Here is a 27517-nt window from a genome sequence, read left to right on the forward strand (position 1 = left end):
TCTTTTATTACTAAAAAATGTTCCTTATTAGCAGACTTTCAATGGTCATGTTAGGGGGAATATAATTTTAGATGAACATGAGAGGTAAGGAAAGGTCCTGTCTGTCTAACTTTATTTTTTTTTTAAATGACAAGAGGCTGCTAATGATACAATACATTTTTATATGAAAAAGAAGGATAAGACAATGAAGATTTGCATACCCCATTTCAATAGTTGATCCAAGAAAAGATGGAATGCAGGAATCTGCAGCTGCTAATGTATATGGTGGACGAGCAGAAGAATCATTCCAGTAAATATCTTTTTTCATTCTTGGTAAATTCATATGCATTTCATCAACAGCCAATAGTGAAACCTATAAGAATTAGAATACTTGTCACATAGTTTTAAACATCTCAAATATACGTCACAATCCAGAGAACTGCACAACGCAACCGTATCATTTTTATTGAAAGCAGCAGCACTTTTCTGGGCCAAAAGGAGAGTTTGAAATGTGGTAACCATTTAAGAGGAAATGAATTTTAGAGGATGCTTTTTAGATCTTGGATATCCAGTAACTGTGTGAGACGGCCTTGCTGTAGCCTTACCTGCAATCAGAATGAATCAAATTAGAACAAAAATTAGACTATTTCAGAAGGGGAGGATCCTGTTGCAAGACCTAATGCATATTATTAAAGAGTCAGCTTACGTCATGTGTTCCTGATATAAGACATTCTACCTGAGAAGTCTACAGGTCGCCAAATCTAATGCATTCCGACTACTCCCACCAGCATAATTTAAAACTCTCAGGAACAGAAATGCTCAAAAGAGGGGGGAAATCCTTAAGTATAATTTGGAATGGCTCTTTCATTATGTTTTAATGTTGCTAGAATATTTCTTTCTCAGTTTCTAGATATATTTTTTTATTTTATTTTTTTATTTAATTTGTCAATCACTTACAAGATAATAGGTTTAAGTATAAACATGAGTGAGAATACAGGAAATAGGTACGAATAAATGGGGACAATAGGACAAGGACGGTAGGCACGATGGTGCACTTATGCACACAAGAAGTTTGAGATATGCTCAAACTTCTTGCTTAACAGCTCCATTATTGCTTCAGCAACCTTGCCATCTTACTCTACTGGACAACACCCAGCAATATATCTTGAATGCCTTGATCCACATTGTAGCATTAGTTGCAGTTGCACATGAGAAGACGGTGTTTGTAGACCCCTTGATAGTAATGCAAGAAAGTAGTCTAAGCAGGAATTGAAATGTAAATGAAAAACAGAACCAACAGCGAGGAAACTTCAGCAGCTTGCAAAATGAGTACTGTATATGAAAACTGAACTATAAATAATTTTACTTTAATCTGGAAAATATTTATAAAGGTGGGAACAGAATACAACACTTGTGCTATTTCTTGCTAGAAATTGCATAAATTTATGATGTTGCAAGACAGCAAAAAATAGTAATCAGCTGAAGCAAAAGGGTGTTACCTGGAGATTCCTATCTATGCACCAATTTGTTTCAAAATCATCATCATCTTCACCAAATGGGTTGATAAGTTGCTCAGCAACCTGTAATTAGAGTTGGATATTTTGAGCATAGAGTTACATTTTATCCAAAGCTGATTTACAAACACATCTAACCATTGCAGATATGAATAGTTCTTTGGCAACATCAAGGAGAAATTCACATAGATACAGTACATTGTGTGGTGAGATATTTATGGAGATGCCATATTTGTAGCATTAACCATTGGTTTTTCAAGAGACTATTGCTTTGTGTATTTATTTATTAGATGGATATGTTGCATTCCTCTCCAGATAGAACACTCAGAATAGCTTAGCAAAAATAAATAGAACAAAACATTAAAAATGGGTAGCTGAAACTGTAAATATGTGCATATTTATATTGCAGTTATTTATTTTCTGCTTTTCGAGATTATAATCCTCCCAAATTATCTTTCAATTGCACCCAAACAATACTTATTTAAAAACAAAGTAACAAAATTCAAAGAACCTTCCCACAAGATACTTATTGGTAATGGATGGCAATCAGAGCAGGCTATGGAGTTCGTCTTACACTGCCTTTCATCCTCTCTCCTTTCCACAACACAGTTGATAGAATGAACTAGAAGCAATCAAGGATGTAGGATGTCAATTCTTCATGAGCAGAACGGCACTCAGTCATAGTGATTACAATTCCTAAAAGTCTCAGAAAGTTGGGAAATGGTGGCCTAGAATGAAATAGTGGAAGCATGAGGTAGAACCATGAGGTGCAAAAGGTGATTGGATAGGTGGGATTTTCTAAATATTCTTCCTCCATGGTAAAATATGCTACATCTAGATAAAATATGCTAGGCTTGTTTATTGTTTTGCTGAATTCCTGTTTATGATTGATACTATTTGATATGGACTTTCCTAGACCATCCAATATCTTTCCCCCTTATTTATTCAATTTACATGCTGAATAAATATTAAGGGAAATTGGATTGGAATTAGGTGAGTGTGGTTTTAACATTGCAGAAAGAAATATCAATAACCTGCACTATTCTGATGACACAGCATTGAGAGATGAAAATGCAAAGGAGCTGCAAACTGTACAGTAGTAATAAAAGTCAAGCAGCACAGTGAAAAAAATGGACTGAAATTACATAGGAAGAAAACCAAATTAACGGCAATAGTGGCAACAGTCAGCCTTAGAATGATAATGCAGATATTGAAGTGGTAGATAGCTTCTGCCTTTTAGGATCAGCTTTCAAAAGTAAGAGAATAACCAGAATTTGGAAAAACACTATTATGTATGTTTTATGTTTAATATGTTATTATATTATATACTATTATGTAAGCAAATTAACCCAGACAATACGCTGTTCATAAAGCACTTATGTACGTTAAGGAAAATATATAAATAACCTGTTTTTTTAAAAAAGTAAGGGAATAATCAGTCAAGAAATAGACATAGGCTTGGTAGAACATCCATGAATACCTTTGAAAAGTTATTCAGATGTATGTCTACAAATATAGAATAGTTGTGAGATGCAAGCAACCAGAAACACATGTGAAGTCAGTACTGTCTATCACCTATGTTAGAAGGATTTCACCAGGTTGCTTGCCTTCCTCTGGGAATGAACATGGATCTTCAAACTTATACTACCACGCAACAACCCCAGGCTAGGCCCTTGCTTGACTCCTCCTTCCAGTCTAACTGGCAGTTTCCCAACAATAATGCAGGCAATGGTATTCCCTGTAACACTTTATAGAAATGAATGCATGGCTTTGAAGAAGCTGATGATTTTGAACTTTATTGTTTGAGAAAACTCCTGAGAATACCGTGGATAAAAAAAAAACAAATGAATTATAAAACAAATCAACCCAGAGTTTAAAGTACAAATAACCAAGCTCAAATTATCCTACTTTGGGTTCATTAAGGAAAAATCCAGCTCTCTCGAGGAGGATCTTTTGCTGGTAACAATGGAAGAAAGAGAGGAAGAGCAAGACTATCTGGAAGGAGGATTGACTTGGTTACAGTGATAATGCGTGAATCGTTGAATTGCCCGAAAGGCTAGATTAGAAAGAGATTGTCATGGAGAAAATCTATAAATTTGTTAAGAGTCAACACTGACTTAATGGCACACAATTAATTTTCTTTGTACGTTACCTTGAATCTTAGAGGACTTTGTCTATTATTTTTATTTATTCATATTTTCCTAGCTGTTCCATATGTTTTTCTTCTAAATGGGCATCCTGTCCTTATATCTTAAACTGAGGTTGCACTAGTTGCATTTTTTTTTATTAATTTCACTATTAAACAAACTAATAATAACTAAGTAAATAGTAAATTTTATCAAGCAGCTAGATTAGTACACAGCTAGATTTGTTCCTCAATTCCTTTTGCTTCAGACAGCCCTCAAAAATATCATGACAAAATTGTAATCTGGAAAACACTGAATTTCCTCTTCCTGCAAACAAGTTACTTATTTCATGTATTGGCAAACCTACAACAGGACACTCTTAAATGAGATTGAAAGATATATACAAGTGTGACAACACTAAGAAACTTTGTACTGGCTAACTGCACAGATCATCTGTCATTGGTATGTGGAATATAATCTCACAGGATTGAAAGGAATGCAACGGAAGACAATTACATATTATTTTAGACACTTGGCTACCACAACAAAAAGGATTACAGACTAATCCCAGACAACAAGGGCTAGGATTAAAAGGATTTCATGTGAGAAAATCACTGTCCTATATATAATATGATTGGCAGGCAAGCAACAATTTAAAATAATTTGGTTTTAAAACTGTTTTCCTTGTCAAAGAATACACATACTCTTATATTAAATGTCCTTTGTGATCCAGAGATATAGATGAAAACATATCCAGAGAAAAATACATTTCTGCATTCTTTGTTTCACTGAAGCAGGCAACAATTTTGTACTAATTATATTGAAATAATTCAGCATATCCATTTCAACTGGAAAATTCAATTTAGAATGTCTTAACATCTTGACTGATGTGATGAAAGTTACTTTGTGGAAATTATCAAAGGGAGCAGCATTTTTTATTTAGTAAGACTAAATCAGAAATAAGTTATATGTATTACAGAGATGTGTATTATTGGACATTAAAATTTGCTGCCTTTTTGTTTGATTATGGTTTCAGAGTAGTTTATCAGCTTTATTTTATTTTATTTCATGTACTTGATTTTAATAGTGTTTTGGAAAGATAACATGATCTTATTATTCTTATTTTACAATATATAACAATAAATAAAAATAATGTACTATAACCACAGCATTGCTAAATCAGAAGGTAGGATACCAATAACACTAGAAATTAGAATAACACTCTGGATGTATTATTCTTTAAAAGTTATAGCACAAAAGCAAACTTCAGCTCATGTAAAAGCACAGTGTTTGTTTTTCTTCTCATTTTGGCTGTTCTTGCTCTAAATCTGTTCTGGAAAGTCCTTTGAAACTGATTTGGAGCAGTGGAAGAACAGAAAGATCTATTTTTCACCAGTGGATGTTATATAGTAGCAGAATGACCTTCTTCAATATCCAATCCTTATTTATCACACCGTTAATACACTAACTTTTCTTGAAACTAGTTTTTATTCTGTTTAAACTGTATAGCCTGCCACAATAAATTTGTAATATAGCCCATGAATTTTAGTGAAAACAAATCAATTATTGTAAATCAACTATGCATGCATAGGTTTATTGCCTGTACAAACCTATTCTTCTCCTCTCAGTTCAGTTAGTCTTTTATTTTCTGATATTGACCAGTTGGTTACCTAATTTGTTGTCAGTTCACAATAGAAGGAAGTGTCGAGCAGGGGTGTCAAGGCCCAGGGGGCAGATCCGGCCCATCGGGTGCTTAGATCTGGCCCATGGAGATGCCCTGGAAATAGCGAAGGACTGACCCGTGGTGCCTCTGCCAGCAAAAAAGGAGCTCAGGAGAGCTGCATGTGGCCCTCCTGAGCTTTGTTTTCGCTGGCAGAGGTTGCAGGAGGCTGTTGCAGCCAAAAATGGAGCTTGGGAGCCCTTTTTTGCTGGCAGAATGCTTGGGCTGCCACGGGCTGCCACAGGCTGCCCCACAACACAAGTGATGTCATGCTGGCCACACACACCCTGACCACACCCACTCTGCCCCCCCCCCCAAGATCAAACACAACCCTGATGCGGCCTCAAATAAATAGATTTTGACACCCTAGTCTACAGGCTTCCACATGTAATGGACTTAAGGAATGCAGAGGTGATTTTTTTTGTCACCATGTTATTTCCTAAGTAAGACATATCTTTATTTTGTTTCAAACACCAGTCTCAAAAATATGTTCTTATAAAAGTTATTTGCCTGACTTTAATATTTCTTTCTTCATTCTTTCCACAACATATGTACTATATAATACTTCTATAACAAAATCAGATTGAAATGTATATACATTTCATATTACTTTTCCAAACAGGCATAAGTAGAAAATAAAGTTCCTTTACAAGAAAGATTATAAGATTATTTTCTTAGGTAGCAAAAATCCATTATAGGTTAAGCAGGTATTATCAGAGGCAGTGAAGTGAGGAAAATGGTACACAGCACTAGCATTGATGACTTGTTTACATTAATTATAAAAAAAAGCAAGGTAAACCACTTCCATCTAATGGACATATTCTGGCACTATCTCTGATATGATTTCATTGCAACAGTACATTTTAATAGTACACTAATATGGTTAATCCATTTATGCTACCAAAACATAAAACAATCATGCTTGCATTACAAGCAAACACATAAACACACAAAATATAATTAGCTCTAGAATCTGCAGAATTTCTTGTAATGAATGATTAATGGAAATGTTTTAATGGCCATGAGGTATTCTCCACATAGAAAATAAAAAATAGCATTTATGGTGGATACAATTAAATTACTTAAAAATACAGAAAGAGCTATGAATTTTACAGATTTTAAGCTTGACAAGAAATAATATCAATTAGATAATGAGGAATTCTATATCTGTTACTTGCAGTTACTTGCTTTATGTGATAGCAAACAAGCACTTGTCATTAACTCTGTTCAGTATCTTACGGCCCTTGAAATTTTGATTTACTTTTACTAGGTATAGAATCTGTTAGATAGGGGGTCAATTGAAGAAGCAGAATCTTTGCCTTTGAGAGTCAACCAAAATGAATGATTATGACAGTTAATTCCTCACTTGAATCCCTTTCTTAAGAGATATAAACTTAGAAAAAAAGATAGACTCAATATTACATGCTCTGTGATATCTTTAATTTTGAGACCTTGCATACAAGAGGTCTGAAATTTGTATTACTGTAAGAGCATTAGCTGAATATACATCCAGCTGTATTTAACAATATAACCAAGCCAAGTCAAAAGTAGCCAATTCCTTGAAGAAAATTAAGCAAAAATTGGAAAGTTTCCTTTAATTAGCTTTGTTGATAAATAGCTTCTGTTTGAAGCCTGGTGATGAACATGTGATCACTATCATCCGTGCTTTGAGGATCTCCTTGTTGGAATGTTGTGAATCTTTCCATTTTGTCTAATGAAGTGATCTATGATATTTGAAACTTGTGGTTTCCTCAGACCAGGTACAGACACATAGTATGCAGTTGAATATCAGAATAGTTTCTGCAGTTCTGATAGTAGGCTATATATAAACCTGGTAAATTGTATGGATGACAGTGGGCATAGGAATAAATAGTTAAATATATCTACACCTCTGATAATGGACAGATAGTTTACCAAGGTACTATAAATATGCATGTGTTTGATCTCAAAGTAGTTAACACTGTAGTTATAAATGCTAAATACTTTGATGTGATCATTAGTGTTAATTTGTAAGAGATATGTTAAATGCAGATCAAGGTCTCTTATGCAGAGAAGCATTCCAGACAGTTTTGCTAGCTCTTAAAAATGTGCATAAATATTTTTATAGCACTATTGTACAACTGTGAAGTATTTCTTGCCTCATGACAATTGGTGCTAAGTACATTGTTAGCTCAGATTCCCAGAAAATATTAAAATTTTAGCAAAATTTTGTTCATGTTCATATAAGAAAACTTTCATTCATATGAGTCTCTAGTTTTGAAGAAAACGACCAGAAAATTCCAACCTTTTTTACCTTAAGCCATCCTGCATAGAAGAAAAACTGTAACAATGTGAAGATAGGAATGTAAAGATCTAAATCATGACCTGGGATGCTTTGTTCAGGGTCCAAAAATTGACGCCCTATAAGGCATGTGAAGAAGAAGGTATAAACAGCCAGGGTGACAACCTAGAAGAGTTAAAATTCATACAAAGTTATGAATATAACAATGAATGCAGGATGTTTTCTATACAGTATATCTAAAGACCTGCCTTCCCTAACCTGATGTACCTCTGTGGTATTGTATTACAATTTCCAGAATTCCTAGTCAATGAGGGCAACAAGAAATATCTAGGGAAATCTAACTTGAGGAGGGATGCAAAAGACGATATTTTAAAGATACAAATTACAAAACTTGATGGTCCATTAAATAACAAATATTTCTATTTCTGAAGTTCTTTGCTTTTTATTCCTTGGTTTCATAGTACTTGGCACTAAATAAACAAGGTGTATCGATTTGTGCTTCTTTAGATGTGTTCTGAGTATGAATCTCATTAGGATCAGCCACCAGTACCATTTACAGTCATTAAGATTGTATCTGGAGATGATGGAATTGAGACGTGAATGCCCCAAACTAGGGAAAGCTAAATCAGAGTAGTGAGAGGTACAGAAATATTTTCAATGCTTGAATATAAAAGTATTTATGTATGAATTTAAAGTTTTCAACACTCAAGATTTCACCCTAGCCCAATGCATCTCAGATATATTTAATAATATATAAGTATTCACTTTGTACCTGTGTGTACACGAGAGGAATTCCAACCCAGTCATAACCAAATAGTAGACTACACCATGATCGATACCGATTCATCTCCTAAAGGAAAATAAAAAACAATAGAGTAACTGATGTATTGTTGAGAATTATCACAATGTATTAATTATTATAGATATGATGGTACTTTCCAGGAAGTAATATAATTAATTCTGAGGTTATGGGCAATGTTTAAAAGCTATGATGCATTTGTTTGGTGCAATGTTGGCTTCTGCTGACTGACTGGAATAGTTCCATGCAATTTACTTACCAACTTTTTGGGAATAATTTGCCATTGCCTCTTTCCTAGGGTTGAGAGTCACTGGGCCAAGTTTACCCAGCTGGCTTTATGCTTAAATTGGGATTAGTATTTATAATCTCCTGATTTCTAGCTTGCTGCTTCACTGCTACACTAAACTGAAGATTCCTTGGTGCTCTCTGGGTTTGGTTGTTTGATTATAGGTGTTTCATTACCCTACTAGGTAATATCTGTGTGAATCAGTGTGAAGTTTACTCCATACAATATTTGCTTACATACAATATTTGTGAGTGTGAGTGTGAGTTTATCCTTGATAGTTCTTTATTTAGGGTATTGTTTCTGCTAGATTGTTTGTCTGGTATAAAGTCCTAATTATCTGGATGTTGGCTACTGAAAAGGATATATTCTGGTCTTTTTGTTTCCTTTTTGGCTTTTTGATTGTCTATTTTGAATGGTATGTAGAAGTTGTTTATGTTCCTGTTGATGACCAATTTGTCTGTATGCCAGGTTTCCAAGAATTTTCTAGCATTTTTGGACTTAGCTTGGTTTAGGATGCTCACAGCTTCCCAGTAGAAACAATGGTTAAGTTTGTCCATGTGTTGTGAAATTAAGGAGTTTTCATCATGTCTTCTGACTGCTAGTTGAGGTTCTGGGATGTGCTCTGCTAGTCTTCTGCCCATTTGTCCTACAGAGTGCTGTTACAGTCCTTACACTGTATGTTGTAAATAATTCCCTTTCTTCTTCTTCTTGGGCTACTGCGTCTTTGGGTTTCTGAAGATGTTAGAGGGTTTTAGTTGGCTTCTGTTCTCAACCTTACATTGCTGTAATAGTCTGTTCATTGTTTTGGAAATGTTTCTGATATAAGAACAAACAAACAAACTGTCAAATGGTAAGTCAAACATCTGAAGTATCCGGAGGCCATCAGCAGCCATTTTACTTAGCGTTTCCTGAAGCTTGGAGCTAGCCTTCAGACACAGTATAATGAAAACATTTAGGTTGGGAAGTGGGCAATTTTGGGAGACTCTTCTTGCCTCCAGTATCATTTTTATCTAAAAACAGCCTTGCACAGGAGTACAAGAATAGGAAATCTCAGATTGTGAAAAAATGGACATAAGGAAATTGGAAACACAATTTATATGGAGTAGATGAATTTTAAAAACATAGGTATTCTGTTTTTGGCTTTCCAATATTTTTCACAATTGTTCACTGCACCTACTTACTTACATTCATCAGTGTTTGCAAGTCCACACTATCTTTGATTCTTCCATCTTGTCTTGCTTTGGCTGCCAAATTCCCAAACCAAACAAACGGGATCCAATATTTAAGATGGGGTGATTTAAGATCTTCAAATATTATCCTTTCCTCACTTGTCATAAAACCTGTGTACAAAGAAATGCAGCTATATTTTGATCATGTCTTTTTGTTTCCTCAAAAGAGAAGTTTAAAACCAGGCAAAATTACATTTAGTAAGAGGAAAAATGTTCTTAAACCTTTAATGTCATTTTATGCATTTCCATGTATTAACATGTATGCTCACTTCTTCAAAGAACAAATTTTTAATCCAGTGCTAAAATCAAGGATGACTACCAGTGGCCAATAGAAATGACTCTGAAGCTATTTTACAGTAATCTGTCATGTGATGAACACAATAAATGTTAATTTTACAAGGTACACATCCACACAGCCATTATTTTATTTGCCAAAAAGTAACAATATCTTACTCTCTATATTTCTGTTATGCATGTTATGGCATGCAGTGTTTTAGTATCTTTTTGGCCCATTATAGCTCATATAGTTTGAAGAGTTTTTATTCATAAAAGGTTAGTTGTCTGAACTATGTATCAGTTTAATTCTTTCTGCTACAATATAGCTTATTACATAAACATTTTACAGCAACACCACCTTTGCTTAATTTAGCAAAAACAACTATCCTGTAGATCAATTCAGTTCTCACCCCACCCTCTTCACCTCCATACAATTAGTCTCTGGTGTGTGAATTGAGGCCTTTGTTGCTAGATGATAAACTGTTACTAAAGAATATAAGAACAGTCCTGCTGATCAGATCAAGGTCTAACTTAGGCCAGCATTTCATTTTTCATAGTGACTGACAACAGGCACCTGGCTGTTCCACAGGAGACTGAAATCTACTTATCTATGGTTATTCCCTTACAACTATCTACAGCATACTGGGCCCAGTATATAACACTATATATGGTAGTCTATTTTAATAGTGCTTAATAGACCTCTTCTCCATGAATGTCATCCAAGTCAGTCACATTTATCACATCTTGTGATACCAAATCTCACAGGTTAATTATTTGAAGCAATAGCTTCCTTTCATCTGTTCAGAAGCTTCTTCTAATCAGATTCATTGATGAACTTGGTCCAACTTTTGAGAGAAGGGGAATTTTTTTCCCCTGTCAACTTTCTCCTTCACAAGCAAGATTTTAGGTATTTCAATCTTGTCCTCCTTAAGTCACCTTCTTTCCAAAGAATTCCAAAGATCTAATGTTTTTGCACTTGGAATTTATCTGCTGTCCATTCCACATTTTCTCCAGTTGTTTTATTTTTTAAAAAATGTAGTGACTGAATCATACACATTATTATAGATGGAAACATTGTAAAGATTTGTATTGGAGTATTACAACCGATAGTTTTATTTTCAGCCTATTGCTATATTGATCCCTAGTATGGAATTTATTTTACTCCCCGAGTTTTGATATGTTGAATCAAAAATGGTTGACCATCTATCTTGACAAAGATTATATTTCCTTTTGATAATTTCATAATTCAGATGTCAGAATGATATTGTGACATAAGAACACTGAAGTGAATTATTCCTAAACAATGAAGCTAAGTGCTGGAAAAAAAATTGGCAGCATCCAGAGGCTACAACTGTACGTATATTAACCTGGGACTAAGTCCTACAGAACTCATAGATACATCTATGTTGGTAAAAAATCAATAGATAAGTTAGACATTACGCAGGAGATATACAACAGCTTTCCATTTAAAAAAAAACAGAACAAAATAATAAAATAATAAAATTGAAGTACTAGTAGAGTCTGAATTTTTGATCACAGCAGCTGGGGAACATTTTTTTTTTTACTTTGTTTAAATTAGCAGCACCAACCCAGCATGTTTCATGTTTGCAGAAACATATATGCATTGCAACTTGAAATTTCTATCTTCTCTCCCATTGACAGACAGTACTGTGATACAGTGAGAGTTGCACAAAAGGCTGAGTCTTGTTCTGGATTGGTCACATGAGAAATTGTACAAAGTAAGGCAGGTTTCCCCAATATCTTTGTCTTCTATCATCCCATTGGGTACGATGGCTAAAGATGATGGAAGTTACAATCAGAGAATACCATATTGGGAAAACCTGTAGTAAAATATAAGATTATATTAAATTTTAACAATATTTATTTAAAATATTTATATGGGCACCTATCTTAAGCAGCATGGGCAGCTTACAGCAATCAGAAAAACATAAAACTAACAGCTTCATCTCTACTTGTTTCTTGGATGCAGTGTGATTACAGAAGCTCTACTTAAGCACTACCCCAAATATCTGTTACACTGGGAAATGTTGACTTACCAAGGTCAAAGATAGGAATGAAAATGAGTGAACAGTACCTCCTTCTACCACATGTTCTAAAGTTGGAAATCTTTTGTAGACAGCTGTGCTCACTGATCGAAAGATGAGGAGAGATGTTAAATTCACATAACGCATTAGAGTTCTCCTGAGTAATCGGCCATACTCATCTCTTCCTTGAACAGTGCTGGAGATCAAGAACATAATTCTGTCTGGCCATGGCAGATTTACAAATTGGTTCCACCAGCGGTTCACCACCAAAGTAACGTAAAACCCTGGAGAGTTCAAAAATCCTGATTCACATTTCTTGTTATATAGAAGATCTTCTAATATTATGCATAAGTAAACTCTATATATACTCTTCTAGTAATTCTCTTGATATCTGGCAGTAGATTCTTCTTTTTTTTCATCCTTCCCTGCTCCAAATACATTGATGAAATCCCAAGTCAACCTTTATATATATAATGCTCTCCAATTATGGCTACCCTGGAAATTGTACCTCCAAGAGATCTGGAGAGCAGTAGGGTAGGGAAGGGTCTCCTAAATCAGGTGTGAATCACTTTTAAGTTTTGAGAGAAGCTGCAGCAAGTGGATTAATCAGTCACAAATAAGACTGGCCCAATTGTCACATATAGTGGGGAAGGAAATTTATTGATCATCCAGATTTTTTTTTTAAAAAACACCACATTAAGCCAATAACTTATTGTGTGGTGGCATTCAATTGGAATTTTATTTAATTTTGCAATGTGTTTTTATATTTGCATACCACTTCAAATTCTTAGGGATCGGGACAGGTTGCAACAACTGTATAGTTTATTTTAGGTTTTACATTTCTGTAATGTGACCTTGCAAATGTTTCTACCCCTTCTCTGCATGAAACGGAATATAAGCTTACCCAGAACAAAAGTGACTGGAATTTGTTCTGCATATTTGTCACAGTAAATGGATAATTTCTCAAAGTACCGTTTCTGGCTTCCTGAAAGGAAAACTCTGTGACAAAAAAGACAGGGACTTTTGATATAAAGACTAAATAAATGCAAATTAAGAACAAAGATAAGCATCCCAGAGCACTCAGCATTAGAGTGTACATTGGACATAACAGAAGGAAAACAGTGAGAGATTCAGAGGTGGTATTCAGCAGGTTCTGACCAGTTCTGGAGAACCGGTAGTGGAAATTTTGAGTTGTTCGGAGAACCGGCAAATCCCACCTCTGACTGGAGATTTTACAGTCTCCTTCCCCTGCCACGCCCACCAAGCCACGCCCACAGAACTGGTAGTAAAAAAAATTGAAACCCACCACTGGAGAGATTCTGCAGTGAGATTTTATCAGTAGTTCAATTGGAGGTTGTAATAGCTACAGATTGCAAAGCTACATCAGACTTAGATCTGACTATAATGGATTATATTACTAAGGAAATCTTGAAACAATTCTAAAATAAATATTTGCAAATTTAGTTTTGCTTCAAACTGCAATTCCACAGAGAGATGACATAAAATTAAGATTTGAAGCTGAACTGAATTTTCTCATATCACAGTCACTGGAGCTGCTCATTGTAAATTTATATCTCCATGAAATGATAATTGCCACATAGCGTCCTTCAGTGACAATCAACTTAAGGTTGTCATTTCTTAATTCTTTTCCCTGACTGGTAAAGACATTGCTTGGCACTTGCCTTTTTTGTCAAAATGCAATTATGAAACATTATACTATTTTAGCGTTTTATGAAAACATTATAAAATACTAAAACATATTATTTTAGTAAATGTAACTATGTGTTTACAATATATTTGATTCTAAATATAACCAAAAATTCCACACAATCGTTTTAGTGAATTGACTAAATTATTTGGTTTAATTGCAAAACCATCAAATTAAACAAGATGTTTGAGAATGGCAAAAAGCAAGCTTGAAATGCAGTGCTTTTGCACAGATTCTATAAATTCAACACAGCTTTTTAAAACATAAGCTTCTTGAATAGTTATGATCTATATAATTATATACACCAACAACAATTTCATTTTCCAATTACCAGTATTTGTGTAGTTAAAATGGTACCTTAGATGTATAAGACAGAAATATTGGCAGATATGGAGAAACATCAAGAACTCCAGAAGTACCAAAAAATATTAAAACGATAAGAAAAGCTTCTAAAGGAGGCATGTCCAACCTATGGCCTGCAGGCCTCATGCAGCCCTGGACAGCTAGTAAGACGACTCCACACAATATGATTAAAAATATAAAAAGTAAAGGAAGTTTTTTTTATTTATATACATTAACTATATTATATATTTTACATGCGGCCCAAGACAATTCGTCTTCACTTAATGCAGCCCAGGTAAGGCAAAAGTTTGGACATCCATGTTCTAAAGGAAGAATCTATAAAATATTTCTGTTAGGACTAAGCATAGCATACATTCCTGAGTACTTAGTTCAGGGGTGTCAAACTCGCATTGTCATGGCAGCGTCATGTGACGTATTGGGACTTCTTCCATTTCACTAAACTGGGTGGGGGTGTGACTAGTGGGTGATACATCCGGCCTGCAGGCCGCAAGTTTCACAGCCCTGACTTAGCTGAATGGGAAAGAGATACAGAAAATTGGGGGAAAGAGATAGATGAGGAGTGCGGCTGGCTAGGATCCTCCAGAGAACCACACTACAACATTTCAGGTCCCACTTGTTTAATGTAGATTCTCCCGCAAGGGTGGGGCAGACAGCATTGTAGAATGTGAAAAACGTTATACCTATACAATATACTTATCGCTGTGTAAAGACAGGCAAAGAGAATAAATTCTCGGTAAAGCAGTTTGTAGATGCTTCCTTTCCATTTGAGAAGTAGCCTGTGGAATCCAAAGAAGGTAGCATTTGCAACTTTACTGGAGTATGTGACGGTCATCTCTCCAAAATGCTTTTGAAAAAATGGAAGACAAAAGGCACAATGTGTAACCAATGGATTTCATGGAGAATATTGATTTAAACCTAAACCATCATGGCTTTCACAATGAAAGGTGTCATGAGAATGTTCCTGAACTGGATATACTACGGTAGCACTGATGACATTATCTAGTTTGGGTAATGAAATATCTGCAATCTCAGAGAACATCATTTCAACCGTGAGCTAAAACTATTCTCCTTTATTGGATATGGGTATAATTTCATCAAACTAGAGTTTTCTCAGTTGCTTTTTTAGAATTACAGTAATGTAATTCATTTTCCATCCTGCTACCCTTTGGATACATTAACGTAACTTCAATGAAGCAGAAGTTAGATACCTGTAGAGGTCACTATGTTGGGAAAAGTTGGTGTAGGTAGTGAATTGCATTGCCTTAGTCAACCACTAATCATGGCACTGCAACAATATTATCAAGTCTCAATGTACAATTGTTGAACTAGAACTTTCTTTAAAATTATTTTTATGTTTTGTGAGCTGCCCAGTGTCGTATGTAATATGGGTAGTCACATAAGTACTTGTTGCTGATTTGAAATATTTTCATTGCTTAAGCTAACTAAAATCCAAAGTTACAAGATGTATTTGTCTTTATTGATGGTATACATCAGTGGTTTTCAACTTTTCTTCACCACAGACGCCCTTTAAATACCTTCTGTGGCCATGGACCCCTCCCCAAGACCTAACTCAAGATTTAAATCATAAAATTTCTTCAAGCCTTTGTGGACTCCCTGTGATGACATTGTGCCCCTCCCAGAGATCACAGACCACAGATTGAGAAACACTGGTACACAAGTTTCTTTCTAATAAATATGTAAGTTGCAATTTTACTTATTCAGGTAGTTTCTGGAAAGCATGATCCTTTGATGACAGTTGGGATTCAATCAAAGTTAAAAAAAGAATTAAAAATGACAAAAACATTAGGACTGAGCCACGTATTGATTCTAGTTCTAACACAAATCATTCCATGGGCTTAGTAAAATATATTTAAATATTTTTAAGTATATGGAAAGTAATAATTAGAGGTATTATTCTTCCCTAAGGCCCAAATTACTAAAAACAACTAGACATTGGGAAAAGTTTGAGAGTCATCTATTGTAGGAATATTTCCACCATATTTTTTCCATTTTTTAAATACAAACATTTTAGAGTAATTCCATAGTGCTATAAGCATGCAGAGTAAATCTAACATATAAGGAATGAAGTGTTTGTGGAAAGGCCTCAACTATGTTTAAGCAAAGGGAGGCTTATGAGTGATGCACCTCCACAAAGCTTTGCTATGTATTTTTGGAGGTGGTAAACTGCCTGGGTATTGATTAAATGTTAAATTAATTGTCCATGTTAGAAATGTATTAAGAAATCAGATATAGTTTTCAAGCACTCATAGTGATGCCAAAACAAGAAACACAATAAGATTTTGGAAACACTCACCGTTTATTCTGGCTAGGGCACTCAAATACAGAGGTGATGATGTGGGGGCTGTTGTGTTCCCCAAATAAAAACATTCAAGTTACTTTGTTCCCTTTGCTTTCGACATGCAGTCTACTGGGGCTCTAATTTGTCCCTGGAGCTTTCACAGGACTGGACTGACAAGCACAGGGGTGAACGCATCTTTCCACTTTGGGAGGTGTGTTTTTGCCAAGTTTACTTCTGCTGTCACTTACAACTGAGAACAAACATAAGCAACAGCTGCTGATCTGGCTCATCTCTAATCTATAATTATCCTCCACTTGTTCTTCATAGGAGGACCCCTTTGGTGGGAAACCAGAATCATGGAAATAATTTGCATCAGACTTTTCCAGTTGGGACGCATTCCTTCTGCCATTGCTCAGTGACATAAGAAAGGTCAATTATTCAAAAAGGAAGAAAGAAATGAAAAAGCAAAAAAAGGTAAAAGAAAAATGCTTTTCAATTCTTTGTTATTAAAACATAAGAGTCAGAAAGGAAAAAACATTCAGGCTTTTGAAGTTGTAGCCTAAAAACTATGTGAAGTTTATATATTTGTGCAAACTAGTCAAAGGTGATTGGACCAATTAAAGGATATTACATATTAACTTCTCAATGACCTTTCTCTTGAATGTAGTTTCCACAGGATGGACATAATATAGCATGAGCAGCTATGGAACTAATGCTTATAAAGTCCCAAATTGTAATTATAACAAACAAAATATGCAGAATTATTAAGAATTAGATGATTCAGAATGCAATTCCAAAGGTTTAAGTCTCAATGGTTAAATATGTAAATATGCATATGATTACTTTGAAAGTTTACATATCTCTGTCCTTTTACCTGCAGTATCTCTATGAATAGATACTATTTGAATGTTACATAGGATAAGGAACTGGTGTCAGGAAAACCAGAAACTGTTATTCATTTTCTCATTTTTTACAGGATTACAAAGATGGAGTTCTGTAAACTGGGCTAACCTATAGGAGGAGGATTTGGCAGTGGAACAACTGACAAAAAGACATAGTTCAGAAATCCTAATGCAGAATAATTTATGATGAGATTACTGTAGAATTTAGTGTAACAAATGATAAAGTAGCTGTATATTCAACCAAGTGTTATTGGCATTACAATGCAATGAATAAAGAAGCAGGATGACATATATCTGATATGGGGGAGAGGTCACATTTTTCTAATATTGGTCAGTAAATCAGTCAACACCATCTATTAATCTAGCAGATTACTTAGATTTGCCATGTGGAAAGTTAGCAAAGTGGGAAATTGTAAGGAACAGAGCAAAACATAGCTATATAGCCTAGAAATAAAACATGAAAACAACTTATCCGTTTTCAGATTTATTTCTTCATTGTGAACATATTTTTCAACAATCAAGTGATACCAATGTGCACATATGTTGTCAGACAGAATATACAGAAATCAAATTGATTATGTTAATGATGCAAAGAGGTTATAACAGCAAAGACAGGGGCTGACTGTGGAATAGATCACATAATACGTGTGTGCAGGTTCGACAACCAGTTTCTGCAATAAGATCATAAGCACATTCTTTTGCAAACAGAATGCCAGGAACTGCTCTGAAGTCCTGAACTTCATTGATATGGAACCAAAGGACTGTGGAATAAAATCAAATAAATTGTTAAGGTTAAATATGAAAAGAGACTACCAAGGGCCAAGCAATAGAAGAAAGCAAAATGAATGTCAGAATAAGCAGTGGAAATTGCCATGAAGAAAAATCAAAGCCAGGAAAGACAAATAGCTCAGAAACAAAAATTTCAGAAAAGACAAGAAGCAATATGTCCCAAAGGTGCCTTTTTAAGAAGCAATTGGTCTGAAGCACCTTCAGGACAACCATGACCTGGATGGCTGAGAATCCCCACAGACACAAGAAGCAGTATTTACAATGACATTTGTAAAGACATCAAAAATAGAAAAAACATGAACAGAAAAATAAAAATTTCCCTAAAGATCTCTGTACTCAGTAGAAGATTCCAACTTCAAATTGGTATACTAAAGGATACTAATAAACAGATAGCAACTTGTTCAAAGAAGAGCAAAGATGAAAGGAGTATAATGATATCTCTATAGAGTAGAAATATCAAAATCCAAAATACTTCAGAACAATGGCTGCTAAACCAAGTACCTCTCTTTTTGGTCTCAAATAAAACTGATTTCAGAGTTATCAGTAGGTCTAAATTGTCTTGTGCCCAAAAAACCAGTCTGGCATTTTGTGGACAGATGCCTCTGTGGAAACCAGGTATCCAGTGTTTCCAATAGCACAAGCCAAAGTTGGTACGGAGGGCAATGCCCAGTGATCACAGCAACTTTGCCCACTTTAAGGAGAATGTTTGGTGATTGTTTTTCTTGGCAACGGTTATGCTGGTGAGAAAGGGAAAGGAAGTCAGGTAACTCACTAATTATTTTCATTAATTTGATCCCCATTAAAACTTTTGGGACAGCACCACTCATGACGAAGGTATGATAGGACTTCATACTCAGGAGTGTCCACAGGGTGTAGTCAAAAAAAATCAAGAGGCCAGCCAAGTCCATTTTTATGCAAAACATGCACAAAAATCAGGTGGAGTTTCAGTTGCACCATTGTGGCTGCCGTACTTGACTTTTTAAAAAACATACAGCAGTTTGCAGACATCCTTGATCATAGCTTATGAAAACGTCTTTTCTTCCGAAGAGCGTAAGATTGTTCATTATTTACTTAGCTATAAAAAATGTTTTACAAATCTCTGTTGCGGACATGGTCCTGAAAGTGTTGAGTCAAAGCGACACTTTTGTTGGGAAACAATCCTGCTCAGCCTCAGGTAATTTCTGCATTTTTTCGGAGGTGGGAAAAAGCCTCGCACGGGCCACTTAGCTGCTTTAAAAAAATAACAGTCGAAGCAGGAAATATGGCTGGAATGATGATTATACAGTTTGCATATGTCATCATTTTGCTTCTCTCCCTAGAAAATACTGCTCAGGACGAGTCCAAGTGAAAGACAATTTGCAGAGAATTTCAGAGGGATTAGTGTCAAGTTCCGATTCTCGTATTTTTCTCGCTTCCCCGCGAAAAAGCAGCTTTGCCAAAGCTGCCGGGGAACCTCCACTCCGGCATGAGCATGCAGTGAAGAGTCACATCCCCTAGGGGGAGCCGCGCAGCTCTCCGCTCCACCCCAGAAGTCCTACCTGGCATAGGCGGACTCCAGTTCCGCCCGGATCGAGGTTGTTGTGCTTTTAAACGCGTGCGCAGTCGCGCCTCGTTGTGCCTCTACCGCTGGCTTTCGGGATCGGGTCTCGTAGCCGGAGCGAGAGTCGCCTGCGGCTGGGAAGGGTGGCCTTGCTGGTCTCCGCAGGTAAGTCCCGCTGCTAGTTTTTCCTCCTCCTGGAGTTACTCAAAAGCTGTAGCTCCAGAGGAGGCATCGGATTGCAAGTTGCAACTATCATTACCTCTGGCTAACGTGGTTGGAGACTCTGGGAGTTGTAATTCGACACAGTTGAGGGCAGCGGGTTGCAGAAAGATGCACTTCAGCCTTTTCTTTTGCGTCGTCTCTGTGCCGCCGCCGTGGCAGCCAGCGATTAATGGAACCGCGTTTCTTTTCCCAACCCCTCGGCAAGCGCAGGTGTCTGTCTCTCTCTCTCTCTGTCTCTCTCTCCTTACTCAGGTGTTTCAGGCGCCACTCTGACCGAGCGCATGTGCAAGGTCACTCGAATGCCTAGGTTTGGCTCTCTTGCTCTCCTGAGCCCGGCAATGATTCCTTCCACACACACACACACACTCTTAGATCATATCCAATTTTGTAGATGGGCTAACGCCAGAGCTCATTTGGAAGTGTCTTTAACAGCTTATTCAGCATGATGCTTTTAATTCGTACGGTAGAAAGGAACGTAGTGTGATAAACGGAGGATATAAATATATGGATAATGGAAATTGTTATTTCCGGCTTGCTAGATAACTCAGTATTATACCGCACATTGAACATTCAGAATCTGCTGCTGGGGCCTGAGCATCCAGCATCCATTGCGCTTTCTTATTTTCAGAGTCATCAAGCAATCTGCTGCTTTGCTCTCATTAGGCTATTTCTCAGGTTCCCTGAATTCTCGGGCCCAGAATCTGCACATTTGAACTGATAGTTTGCAACATTCACGGGAGTGGATTTTGATAAAGCTGATTATTTTCCAAGATGCTGCAGCGCTCTTGTTTTTCCCCAGAGGCAAACACAGCCATTCTGAAAATGTTTATTTTGTTTGTGAGAAGGCCAGAACTACAATAACCTAGATACCTGAAAATACAGACCAAAAATGTGCAAAGCTCCTGCAAGTATGTCTGGCCTAGCAGAATCTCTTCTGTTTTCCCAATGTCTGAAAGTTGTGTTCTTCACCTCCCTGAACCTGTAGACATAACTTTTATTAAACTAGAGTGTTGGTAGCAATGGCCAGAATAATTTTGTCTGGACTTGATCTGTTTTTGGTAACAGGTTAATATTAACTGGAGATTACCAGTATTGTAAATACTACAGATTTAAAGTAATAATAGTATTATATCATTGAGGTTAAATTGGTTGAGGGAACAATGGGAATATATGTTACTGCAGGTTTGACATTAAAAGTCTTTAATGAAGCATTTGATAGAAATTGCCTATTTAATTCTTCATTGAAATTAATAGATTGTGGATTATTTTAAAAATATTGAAGTTGTACATAGCTCTTGGAAAATTACATCTGATAAATAATGGAAAATTAATAATGCATGCATTTGAAAGCCATTGATACCTGAGCTTAATCTTTTATATACATAAAAGGGGATTGTTGGCAAAAGTTAAATACAGTCATATTTTATATCATTCACTTCACATGTTTTTTGCATATTGTACATGTCAGTTGCAGAATTCTTGTATGATTAAAATAACATCTGAGAATAAGGATAAATAATTCACTCTAGTCATTATGCTTTTAATAAATAACTAGTCTGTATAACTTGCAGTTGATTCCTTTTTCAATTTAAAGGGATAATACTTGTGGAAGAGAATTCTAATGGAACTTTTTTTTGTCAATAGAGAAAATATTTTGACTAGGTACAAGGAAAAAGTCCTTGGCATTATATAAATTGGATACTTTTAATTGTTTTTGAGGCTGTTCTGAAATGTTTCAGTGAATATCACAGTGTTTAGCAAAGCTGAGAAATCAAACTGCAAGTATTTCCAGAAAGCTTTTCATATGGGCTCCAGTGGCCTCCAAAGCATGTCAATTACAAATTATAAAGTGGCAGGTAGGGATGTTAAACGCCCTACTGAAAAGTAATCACATTATTTAAATTTAATTTAAATACCAATCAGAGGCAGTTTTTATCCTAACCATCCTTTATCAGTGTAGACTTCGATATGTTTAAAGTCCGGTTCTAGACTTTGCTCCCCACCCCAAATGTTGCAAAGTCCTGCTATAAAATATTTTTGCTGCAATTATTTTAGTTTTTTCAGGCTATTATCCCATCAGGGATAATAATAAAATATTAAAATGCATTCATAATCACAATTATATGCATATATAGTCTTCACAATCCAGTAAACATATTTGAGGCAATTATTTGAATAACCTGTCTCCAGTCTTTCCCTTAATAAAATAGTGATCTTATTAGATATAGAAACCAAACATGAATTAATAGCCACCAGGGTCTATGAACCTTAACATTTCCTAATAATCTAACATCCAGATGCAAGGGTGAAATTGAAGAGAAAATGGTTGACTGAGGTCTTCCCTCCTATTGTAAAACAAATAGGGCTATTGTCAAGCAAAGCATGTGGTTAATAAGACAGCCAGAACTTGATATCTGCTCTGCAAATTATTGGATATTTTGTTAAATGTTGTAATAGACAAAAATGCTTCCAATTTTAAAAGTATCTTGGCTATTAAATCTTCACTTATACCCCAGAGTATTAATCAAACCAATGTTCCTTCAATGCTATTGGAATGCAGGTTTAGGAATATCTTCCAAAGTGCTGGAATCTTATCCTTGTGATTCAGTGATTCAATTACAGATTGGTCCATGCCCTCCCTTACTGTACTTCATTCTTATAAAATTGTAACAAATATTGCCTTTGATTAGGAATATTCCTGGATAATCTGAAGAATATTATAAATCATTGATGCTGTTCAATGTTGCTGTCTTGTATTTTTGTCTGTGGCTGTAATAAAACCCATCAGGCAACTAGTTGCAGATGACCTGCTGAATTGGTAATGATAAAAGTTCAGTTGGAGTAGACCCCAATGTCATTTTTGCCTGCACCCTTCATTTCCTTAGATTCCATCCTAAATGTTTTCTTGGCAACTTTTTTCAGAAGTGGTTTGCTCTTGCCTTCTTACTAAGGCTAAGACAGAGTGACTGGCCAAAGTCACCCAACTGGCCAAAGTCACCCAGTGACTGGCCAAAGTGACCCAGCTGTGTACCGAAGGCAGATCTAGAACATACATTTTCCAGTTCCTAGCCTTGTGACTTCACCAACAAACTGGCTCCCTTCAACACATACTTCAATACATAGTTAGTTATTTTGCCAAAATTATTTTCAGCTTTTAAAAGAACCTAATCCTTCATCATGGTATATTAAATATTTTATGATCAACTCTTACATTCCATTAATCTTCATTACTCATTGTTCTGCTCTTTTGATTACATAGGCACCTGTTTGGTTGCAGGAACTATTTTTAATGGCTGTATTGTTGAACTAAGTAAGTGCTATGTTAATGAAGTTGAACTATTATGTGTTAAGAAAAGTAAGTCATTTAGAGGTAATACTGATTTTTAGTTGTCCTTTGGACTTTGCGTTCAGTTGAAAATCAGGAGATTGGCAGTTTAATCATTGCTGTATATGACAAATATTTACTATTTTTGGTCTGATATTAATCTTTATTAAAAGAAGTAGCAGATGTTAAACTCACTAAGAGTCAACATACCCAACTTTAAGTGCTTGAAGGACAACTTGTTGCTAATACTGTGTTAAGTAACTCATGTTGTGTTCCTGAGGTACATTCAAATTTCTATGTAGCATTAGTTTTATCTTATAAACATGGTATCTAAATTCAAAAATATAGGGCTTTCTTGGGGCAGGAAAAAAGACATTTGTTAGCAAATACAGAATAACTAAAGGGGAAATAATTTATTCACACAAAAAGCCCTTAGTTTTAACAGATAGTAATTCTTTTCTAATGATTGGCAATATTCTTTAAATATTATTAAAATTGCAACAAAAGAATAAAGTACATCCTTCAAAATTAATACAGCTATTACACTGATTTTTACAAGGGGGACATATTTGGTTTCAAAAGAACCTAATTTGGAATTCCCCCAACATATTGGCTACAATTCTCATCTTTCCCAGTTTTAGAATGATCCAAGTTATAATCAATACTTTTGAAACACGTAAGTTTGAGGAATATATTTTAGTTCTTATAAGACAACATCAAGCTACTAGTTGAACTTTTAGTTATTTTCAAGGATAACTCCTGTGCTGGTTCTCCATTGTAACTTATTTCTTTTTCTTATTTTTGGATTTATATCATATCTTTATGCCAGAAGAAAATTTAATTTGTAAATGTTTAAAAGTAATTTTTAATCTTTTTAAAGTATTCTTCTTTATCGTGACATTTTCTACAAAGGTTATCCCAGGTTATTCACTTACATTTATTGCAAAAGATTTCTCTAGCATGTCACTACAATGAAAAATAGCTGGTAATGAATTGCCAAAAAACAAAAGGGATGGTCCTCTCCAATAGCGTCAAACTCCTGTGTATATGTGTATGTTTGTGTTAAAATAATCAGGCCATAGAACAAGTGAAATGCTTTAAATCTAGGAGTGGTGTTCCAATCCTGTAAAAAGAAAAAAGATCAAGATGATTAACATGCCTTTGTTGTAAACTAAAAGAATGCAGCAGTGATTTTAAGATTATAAATTTAAAATTCCCACCACTGTTTTCTGCCACAAAAAAATTAAGGGTGGGGGACATGGCACTCTTCATTCTTTGCCCCCTGTAAAAAAAAGTGTAATCAGGATTTGTAATGTTTTTTTCCCTTGATATTTAAATGTGTGGGTAATGTGGCTCTGAAACTAGATGCTGGTCTTTGAACAAAAGAAATCTGCCGAGTACTGTAATTCTATTTGCTTGGCTGAATTTTAACCTGACACCAACTGGATAGAGATGGATCTGCTTGGTGGAAAAACACCGGAAGGAAAAAACCGACCTATGACATTTCCCCTGAATTTTTGTTACTTTCTGGTCTTGCAAATGTTTATTGGTCTTAAGACTTCTCCACTAACTCTATCTGCATATTTATTTATTCTAAATATCACTGGGAATTCACCAGAGTCTGTCAATGTCTTACCCTCAGCAATTTAGAGGTCAGGTAGTCCTTGATATATGACCACACTTAAGCCCCAAATTTCTGTTGCTAAGCGAAACAGTTAAGTGAGTGTTGCCCCATTTTATGATTTTTCTTGCCACAGTTGTTAAGTGAATCACTTCAGTTGTTAAGTTAGTAACACGGTTGTTAAGTCATAAATATAAACCAGTTGCCAAGCTTCCAGATTTTGATCACATGATTATGAGGATGCTGCAATGGTTGTAAGTGGGAAAAACTGTCATAAGTCACTTTTGTAGTGCCATTGTAAGTTTGAATGGTCACTAAATGAACTTTTGTAAGTTGAGGACTACTTGTACTAGCTCTTCAGCTTCCAAAAGTTAAACCAATGTGAAGCAGAGTAGGTTGGCATATTGGATGCACTCTCTTATGATATAAGTTTTGTTCTTAATTCAGTCTTTACTAAGATTGAAAAAACTTATGTCACCTTGATGAATTTTATATATTTACTGGACAAGAGTCTCTAAGGTGATATATATTATTGCAAAATTCTGCTATTCAGCCACAGATCCTGTTTGAATACTGTATATCTGTAAGAACTGAGATGAATAAATGGACTTAAGTTTCAGTCATGACTGTTTTCATGCTTTTTATTGCTGTATCTGGTTGCATTCTGATCTAAGAGCTGAATAATAATAATTATTTATAGAAAGAGAAAAGTACAGAAAAGTTATTTACTGCCTGGAGCCTTTTCAGTGAGGTAGTTTATAAATCTTATAAATACATACTCTTATACCCCATGCATATGGAAGGTTGTACAGTATAGGTTTTTAAAATGTATCTTAATTTTGAATTATGTAAATAATAAACAGATCTTTGGAGAGACTTGTGGATTTATGTTCTGTAGGTTATGCTTAAAATTGTTCATATGTTAATACTTTTGCTCTTAATACCACAAAAGAGGCAGTGATCGTTTCCATACTGTTGCGAAGAAAACAACATGGATGTACCTAAATAATCACCAGGAGTTAACCTTCAATTGATGAAGACTTTACTTTCTAATTTAGTTCCAAAGTAAACATGAGCTGGAATCTCTGCATAATTTATCTGATCTATTTGGAAAAAATGCAGTGAAGTGAAAGGCAGGTGCATCTGAAGAAGTGGGGGAAGGGAGGGCAAAGCCCAAATTGAGCACCACACTGTTACTGCTGTACATGTACTGTGACATTACAGGTATATGAGGGATGGTGCTTACTTACATCATGATTTTACGATGTTAACCTTTTCTGGTGAAACCACTGGATTCTGTGGATGCTTGCATCAACAGGCATGTAACTATTCCAAAGACTCTTGGTAGCTGTGCACTGTCATTGAATAAATACTAGAATAACATTATAGGAAGAAGAGCAGTTAAATAAATCAAATCACTAATTTGTAGAGGGCTTTCTTTGTGGGAGGAATTAATGGTAAGCCCTGCTGATTCCCAAAGATATTTGCTTATGCCAAGTCTGAACAGAAGTATTACCAGATGCAAAAATACTAGGTTTAATTAAATGCATCTAATATTAGGTTATGTTTTTTCTCCAACATTCTGTAGAGAAAAAAAATTCAGGCAGAGGCAGATGTGGAATAATTGATTGGAAATAAACAATGGAGTCTTTGGTGCTTTCTGAATTTGGTTGCTTGCAAATATTTCATTACTGACTAGATGTCTGTGAACATTCTCAGTCATGCAGATCAATGGTCGCCAACTGGGGAAAATTTTGGTGGGCTGCAGAGAAATCTCACCCCCAGAGCACCCCCCCCCCCCAAGCAATTAATTCAGGCTGCACAGAAACACAAGGCTGCACTGTCCACATGGCCCACCGCCCACTCACTCCTTAACTTGACTGCTAAAATTGCTATTTTTCCTTTTTCCAACCATCATCTGTTTGGCTGTGCCATGAGATTTAGATTAGCTAGGAAGCAGGAAATGGTTGGATTTCTTGCTTTCTAGCTAGTCTTTAGATCTTTGACTCTGCTTTTAATCACAGCCGAACCTCCCTTAGGACTGAAGGTTCTGTTATTCAGTGCAGACTCACGGCAAGCAAATTTGAGAGACTGAGCTAGCCAATGGCAGATAGATAGATCACTGAATGATTCTGTGGGCAACTCCATTTGCCTGCCTGCTTTGCCTGATTTTGGGTAAAAGTTGCTTTTTTAAAATAAAAAATTCAATATTTACATACATGGTGTGTTGTGAGTTAATTTTGTGAGTTTGCTTGCAAGCAAATTTTATGTGACAGACTGAGCTAGCCAATGGCAGATGGATAGATTTCTGAATGAATCTGTGATTCTGTGAGCAACTCAATCTGCCTGCCTGCTTTGCCTGATTTTGGATAAAAGTTGCTCTTTTTTTAATTAAAAAAAATCAATATTTATATATTTATAATATTTACATACAAGCCATGCCCAGCCAGTCACATGACCACCAAGCCACACCCACAAATTAGGCCATGCCCA

General features: G+C 35.6%; 2 protein-coding genes across 7 annotated transcripts in view; one reads left to right on the plus strand and one right to left on the minus strand.

The window, feature by feature from the left end:
- The window catches only part of BEST3 (bestrophin 3), a 21700-nt gene extending 4910 nt beyond the window's left edge, over nt 1–16790 (minus strand). The window contains exons 1-9 of one of the 3 annotated variants that reach the window (XM_026667739.2): nt 16641–16790; nt 15007–15170; nt 13160–13254; nt 12306–12539; nt 9891–10045; nt 8393–8470; nt 7633–7785; nt 1479–1559; nt 201–352 (exon numbers count right to left, since the gene is read on the minus strand). In XM_026667739.2, coding sequence (XP_026523524.1) covers nt 201–352; nt 1479–1559; nt 7633–7785; nt 8393–8470; nt 9891–10045; nt 12306–12539; nt 13160–13254; nt 15007–15158 — 1100 coding nt within the window. In that variant the 5' untranslated portion in view covers nt 15159–15170; nt 16641–16790. Of the gene's footprint in view, nt 1–200; nt 353–1478; nt 1560–7632; nt 7786–8392; nt 8471–9890; nt 10046–12305; nt 12540–13159; nt 13255–15006; nt 15171–16640 lie in introns of those variants that run through there. The other 2 variants (XM_087967993.1, XM_087967994.1) reach the window with 2 other exon arrangements.
- Nucleotides 16791–16867: 77 nt separating this feature from the next.
- RAB3IP (RAB3A interacting protein) overlaps nt 16868–27517 on the plus strand; it is a 30806-nt gene continuing 20156 nt past the window's right edge. The window contains exon 1 of one of the 4 annotated variants that reach the window (XM_087967995.1): nt 16868–17099. The gene's annotated coding sequence lies outside the window, so the exon portion shown is untranslated. Of the gene's footprint in view, nt 17100–19633; nt 20022–27517 lie in introns of those variants that run through there. The other 3 variants (XM_087967996.1, XM_026667733.2, XM_026667738.2) reach the window with 3 other exon arrangements.

The sequence above is a fragment of the Notechis scutatus genome, chromosome 6, assembly GCF_049901735.1.
Source record: "Notechis scutatus isolate UNSWTSFEM ecotype Mainland chromosome 6, rNotScu1.2, whole genome shotgun sequence".
Taxonomy (NCBI): Eukaryota; Metazoa; Chordata; class Lepidosauria; order Squamata; family Elapidae; genus Notechis; species Notechis scutatus.